The sequence below is a fragment of the Lipotes vexillifer genome, unplaced genomic scaffold (assembly GCF_000442215.2).
Source record: "Lipotes vexillifer unplaced genomic scaffold, Lipotes_vexillifer_v1.1 scaffold629, whole genome shotgun sequence".
NCBI lineage: Eukaryota > Metazoa > Chordata > Mammalia > Artiodactyla > Lipotidae > Lipotes > Lipotes vexillifer.
In genome coordinates this window covers 2,932,390-2,938,610 of record NW_006774188.1, presented here as the reverse complement: position 1 = coordinate 2,938,610, position 6,221 = coordinate 2,932,390, and the positions used below count along the sequence as shown (strand labels likewise).

Sequence of the window (6,221 nt, the reverse complement as noted above, 5' to 3'; positions counted from 1 at the left end):
ACTCTTTCTGCGAGGCAAGTATCACTACCCCTATTTTACAGATGAGGGAAACTGAGGGTCAGGGAAAATGAGTAACTTGCCCACAGTCACACAGCTAGTGAGTGGAAGTCTGAGGATGCAAATGTCTCTGGTCCCAAACCCTGTGCTCTTCCTACTAAATCCTGCTGCAAGAGAAGACGGTGGGACTATTGCTCCAGAGAAAAGAGCCTGTCCGATGGGGCTCATGGTCTAAAGGGGAATGAGTCTGGCTTATGTAAGACACGTGGCTGATTGGCTGAGGCAGTATGATCGTGTCACGGCCACCTTGGAAAGGGCCAGAAGAGGGGCTTGAGGCCAGGCAAGATCTATTGTTGAATACCTTAGGCAACCAAATAGCCCTGTGAGACGGTGGGGTGGGGGAAGCTGGCCACTTCTGCAGCCGAGAACTTTTTCCCTCCCCCAGTGTCTGAGGTCTGGGCTCTCATCCTCTGGGTGAGAAGGCTGTCAGCAGACAGGTTGGGAAGGTTGTTCAGAAGACAGTTGTTTGCAAGAGGAGAAAAAGAGATGGTTGGTCGAGTCGAGAGCAGCCAAAGAGATGAAGAGATGGGAACTTAGGGTGAACAGAGACAGATGCCTAAAGGGAGAACAGAGACATTGCTGCTGAACAGAGGAAAGTGCATGGGAGGAGCGGAGGCTGAAGCAGCGACGGGTCCACCGGGTTGGTGGCAGGTATGGTGAGGGGCTCTCATGAGGAGTGGGATGGGCAGCGGAGGGGCTCAGCACTGTGTCCCAGGGGCCAGCTGTCTGAGATGACCACTGGGAACCAGGGAAGACAACAGGAGGGGACACAGAGCAGAAGGCCACCACATAAAGTGACAGGGGAAGGAGAGGGGAGTGCGCAGGGTCCCCTTGGACAGGGAGGGGAGACCTGGTCCACGGCCATCCCGGGGGAGAGAACGACTCTTCCTCAGGAGCTGTCTTTGCCATTCCCACCACCAGTGTGGGCTCCCTGCCCTGGAGGAGCTGGCAGCTGCTTGATGCCTTGGTGACTCTGAGCCAGCCACTCAGAAAGACTCAAAAGAGAAGACACTGAATCCCCCATCCAGATCTGACACCCAGCAGTCAAGCTGCCAGCCTCAAGCCTCATTTCTGAGATGCCTACAATGTTAACTGAGTCCCATCCTGGGTTCTTCAGTATCGGGGATGCTCTAAAACACAGACTGGAAGATGAACTTAGGAGTTGCCTTTGAGCAGCGGGGCCAGGAAGATCACGTCCGACCATAGCACAGAGAGCTGGGCGCACCGAGCGGCGGACAGATGTCCACAAAGAGCCTAGAGCCAGCTTCTCCACGGAGCCTGGAGTGCAAGGGTGCGGTGCCAGACTGTAGGCAGACACAGCCCTGCCACGCTGATTCAGGCATCCTGGGGAGACAGACACGCCCAGGTTCACGGGAAAACTGACGTTCTTTCCAGGCTGGGTCTGCTCATTATGGACAAACGCACCATTTGCCTTTACTGTAAAACGCCTGAATCAGCAGCTCAGTTCAGCCTCACAGGGGGAGTGGAGGGAGGATGGGGAAAGCTCGCTCAGGCAAGAAGAAACACAGCTGCTGCCTCCACACCCACATCCCTTCCCTCCAAGAACGTCAGAGCCAGGCCTCTGGCTGCTGATTAGAGCCCTAGGCTGCCTGCTGGGGAGGCTGCTGCTGTGGGGAGTTGCCAAGGGAGTGACAGCAGCTGAAGCCAGCCAAACCACTGGCTAAAAGGTGACCTGCTGCAACCCCAGTGCCTGCTCAGCCCCGGGGCACCATCCCTCACGTTCTCAAGTGCCGGTTATTTCCCTGAAGCCACGTCAACCTCTAAGACGCTGAAAGGAGATGCCCAGTCCTCTCAGGGAAGCCAGCTGCAGGCGGGTCATGGGAAGAGTGAGCTGTGAGCTGCTCTTGGGTAAGAGAGTTTTCCCTGACAACCTGATGAAGGCCTGATAATGACAGGCACCCAGGCAGCTGCTCTCCGGAGCGACCTCACCCCAGAATCCCTGCACCACAGAGGAATGTAGCCTTGAGGCTTGGAGGCGGACGGGGCACGGCTGCCCCAAACAGGGAACCCCAAAGGCAGACTCTTTCTTGTCACAGCCTCTCGCAGCACCAATCCCTCTCAGGGGTATCCCTCTCGTCGTCACACCAGCCCCATTGAGAGAGTTCCTAGAGCATGGCCTGCTTCCCACCCGCAGCCAGGAAACAGGCACAGTGCGCAGAAGAGGTTCCGCAGCCGTTGGCTGGGGGCCCCTAAGCCTGGGTTGGCTCGGATGCTCTGCAATACCATTGCTTCTCCAGGAAATCAACCCCAGCATCTCAGCAATCAGCATCTCATCGCAAATGGTACACTGAGGATTCTGGGGCACTCAGAGCCTAGAAGATGAGGACTCTTAGCAGGACCCTCAAGCCCTCCCCAGAGCTGCACCCAGGATGAAGGGGGGACACATAAGGTGGAGGGTGGGGGGTGAGAGGAAGGGGGACGGCTCAGCCCGCTGCCCGGCCCCAGCCTGGGACCCCGGGACCACCTTCAGGGCACTGGCCTTGGCAGGAGCAGAGGTCCAACCCTGCCTTCCTCTCGTCCCCTTGCCATCTCTTTCTCATCTCCAGCCTCACACCAGCTGGCACCTGACCACAGAACCAGGTTCCTCAGAGTTGAGAACGAGACAAAAGTGGGGAAACCTGTCTCTCCCAACCCTCCCTTTATCTAGGTACATTGTTCACATACAGGAATGTTCTGGACTTTGTGTAATCAGACAGAGCTTTATGAGGGCAGGGAGACCCAGGAGGATTAGGGGCTTTGCGTAAAATCACGCACGAAGTCTCTACAATTAAGGACTAGAACCCAATGTCCTGACTTCCACTCCAGGAATTTTGCCATTTGTGAAACCTTGTTTCTTCTGCTCGGCCTCATGCACTCTTACACACTTACCCGTATAATGGATTTTTTTTTTCTTTCTTTTTGTTTTTATTAGAACATGCTCTAATGTGGAAAGGTAAGAGGTGATAGAGGCAATGGATGTGCTTGAAGAAAAGCTGAATGCGTGGAATGGTACTCCAGTCCCTGCGTGTGCATATGTGTGTGTGTGCACACACCCGGGAAGCGGAGGACCAGGCGGGGCTGGCAGGGTGGCCACCGTGTGCTGTGCAGCAGTCTACTCAGGGATTCAGGTGCATGGTCCACTCCCATGCAGGAAGCCGGCATGCACTAGTGACGGGTTTCACGTGAAGCCACAGCGCACGGATCTATCCTATAGGGCACTGACACCAGACCACACACAGCACGGATCTATCCTATAGGGTACCGACACCAGACCACACATGGGACAGCAGGAGAGCCACTGGACCCAGGCCTACCCCAGAGAGAAGGCTCAGCGGACAGCCGCCTTCCTGGGAGAGGCCTGAGGTTTCTGGAAAGGTTTTGAACCCTGCATGTGACCCATTCTCCTCTCTTATATCAAAGACCAATGGGGTATCCCACCCTCCCTCGGAGTCCCATGGATCCTCATGAAAACTCAACAAAGGGCTCGGAAAGGAGAAGCAGCAGGAAATCTGTTTCCATGAGGCCTCAGGCCTGGTGTTCATTTGATTCGCCATCCAGTTTCTTCCTGGTACCGGGCACAGGCCAGTTTCCCCATCTGGCGGGGTGGCTGGCTCTCTGGGAAGGGTCTCAAATGTGGGCTCACTCCCTCCTTCCAGAGACGCTCAGGTCCAAGCAGGTTATACTCCCCCCAAATCCAGCGACATTCAGGCAGTGGATGGAGGCGGCTCTGATGCACATGTAATTACATTGCACAGACGTACACGACACAGACAATGGATGGATCGCGCAGGTGGTCACAAAGGAACCCGGAGACCCAGGCCACCACCGTGCACAGACACACAGGGACGCACAGCTGAAGCACAGGTGGCAGGAACAGTCCCAGCCCCCGTGTCCACAGTCCATACCAGCCCCCAGAGTTCTCTCTCCTTCCAGTGGAGGCTGTTCCTGAGAAAAAGTCCACCAGAGACTCCCTCGTGCGCCGATGGGATCTTCAGAGGGAAGTCCTGGGAGAGACCCTCCAGTGGGAGCCCAGGAGTGCCCTCTGCTGGACATGAAGGGCTGGTGCAGCTCAGGACACCTCTGGCCGGCTGGAGGTGTCCGAGGGAGCTCAGAGTGTGAGTGTGTGAGTGTGTGAGTGTGAGTGTGTGTGTGTGTGTCTCAGAGGATGGGAAGGGCTGAAATCTAGACCTGACAGGGATTCTGCACAGGAAATGCTCAGTGTTGTGCATTTTTCTGGGGTGGCTGGTGTACCAGAAATTTCCACCAAGAACTCCTAAAGGTTCAGGCAAGCTCACCTGGGCACCTGGAGAGGTGGTGGACATGCAGTGGCAAAGCCATGCAAGGCACATGCTGGATTCTTGCTTCTCAGTCAGCTGCTCCCAGGACATTTCCCCCAAACCTGGATCACAGCCTCCCAGACTTCCTGCATAGACCTCCTGGGTCCTTTTAGCTAAAGGATCTATTCCAGGCCAGGTCCTGAAACCATCTGCCAGGCCTCTGGCAGCGGGAGTGTTTGCGTCCCTCTCTCACCTCCCCCAGGCGTCCTCTTTTTCTACAAGTTGGAGGCCTGTGACCCAGAAGCCCCGGGGCTCTCCCTCACTCCTGAAGGGCTCCGTCAAGTCTGTTCTTGCCTCAGAGCTAGCTCTATCTCCAACTCACTGACCCACAAGCCTCAGGCCAGGAAGGTGCAAAGCGGGGAGGGGCTCTGCTTAGGAGGAAGGAACCTGCTAGAGGGTGGGTATGCCCACTTCACTGCCCCAAATGCCATGGCCAGGGCAGGAAGACCAAATGGTCCATCTGTGAGTATATTTGTGTGTGTGGGTGTGGGTGTAGAGGGTAGAGTTAAGGATGGTGTTAGAGGGAAAATGGGTAAAAGGACAGTGTATACAAAGGAATCATTCCTGCCTGTATAAACTGTTCCCCCTGATGTAGATGGTAATGTATTTATATAATAAAATTTATTAGACCAGATAAAACCAAACTAAGAGAGTCATGTCAGTGGGCTGGCATGTCAGTCTCTTCTTGGTTGAAGGGAGAAGGGGAATTATTCTAGGAATTAAGAAAAGCTAAGTAAACAAGGAAGACTGATTGAAGGAGTCTGGGGGGTAGGGGCAGTGTGTGCCCATCCTGGCCTCCTGCCCCAGCTGAGCCTAGTCGGGATGAGGGGGCTCTGGCAGCAACGACTCCCAGGAACTAGACAAATGGGACAGGGAACTGACCGGGGACGTTCTCTCGGTGGCTGCTCGGTGGGGACCTCGGGGAGCCTCCCCTGCTGTCTCGCCTTCCTCCTCTTGAGGCCTATGGAAGACACAGTCCCGCTTTAGAAACAAACACCTCTCAGAGGCCAGAGACTACCTCCAAGGCCTGGCTTCCCACCCCGTCCCCAGAGAACACAAGCCAAGTCAGCAGCCTGGCAGACACTTAGCAAGGAGCTGCTCAATCTGCCTCAGCCTGAAAGGTTAGGCAGATGCTTCAGAAATGCCATGGCTCCGTGCAGCACGGCCTCTGGGACACGTGTTCGGCTGGTTCCCAGAGCAGGGGAGCAATGGTGTGGCAGCCAGTGCTCTCCACCCATTTTCTTCCTGCACGAGGCCTTCAGGCCTCCCAGGACTGGGGGGAAATGAAAGCTCTTCTCTGTCTTTAAGCTCCAGACACTCTGTATTTCTCTGACTAGTGGCCCAGGTGTGAGAGGTCACATGTGGATTGTCAAGGCATCAGGGGGCGGTTTCTGATTAGCAGGACCCTTCCCCTCTCCCTCCTCCACCCCTCTCAGCAGAGGGCTCCAGCCAAGTCCCCGCACTCACCCAGTCTCCTCGTCAGTTCTCTCCGGGGTCTGGTGTTCTTTGAGCTCAAGCTAGGGGAGGCAAAGGCCGGGGGTGGGTGTTGGGTCAGAGCAGCCACAGAGGGGAGCCTGCTCTCAGACAACCTTCCTCCAAAGAGGCTCCCTATACCCGACACACCTGGTGTTCCTTCCTTTTGGAATTAGCCCCTTTTATCTTTGGGGTTCAAAAGTCAGTACTTTCTCCCACTCCCATTTCCTTCCCACTCTCCCGCCTTGCCCAGCCTTTACACTGTCCGCAGGTCCCCAGTAACCGCCGAAGACTTCTTGACTTGAGGACCCCCCCCCCCACCAAGGGGGGGCTGCCCCCCCCCCCCCGCCCCCC

At 56.0% G+C, this 6,221-nt stretch overlaps 1 protein-coding gene across 1 annotated transcript in view; it reads right to left on the bottom strand.

Annotated features, from left to right (window-relative positions):
• Window positions 1-6,221, bottom strand: part of SPTB (spectrin beta, erythrocytic) — a 67,647-nt gene that overhangs the window by 7,535 nt on the left and 53,891 nt on the right. The window contains exons 30-31 of the mRNA XM_007449031.1: window positions 5,862-5,911; window positions 5,277-5,355 (exon numbers count right to left, since the gene is read on the bottom strand). Of these exons, the coding sequence (XP_007449093.1) occupies window positions 5,277-5,355; window positions 5,862-5,911 (129 nt within the window). The remainder of the gene's footprint in view (window positions 1-5,276; window positions 5,356-5,861; window positions 5,912-6,221) is intronic.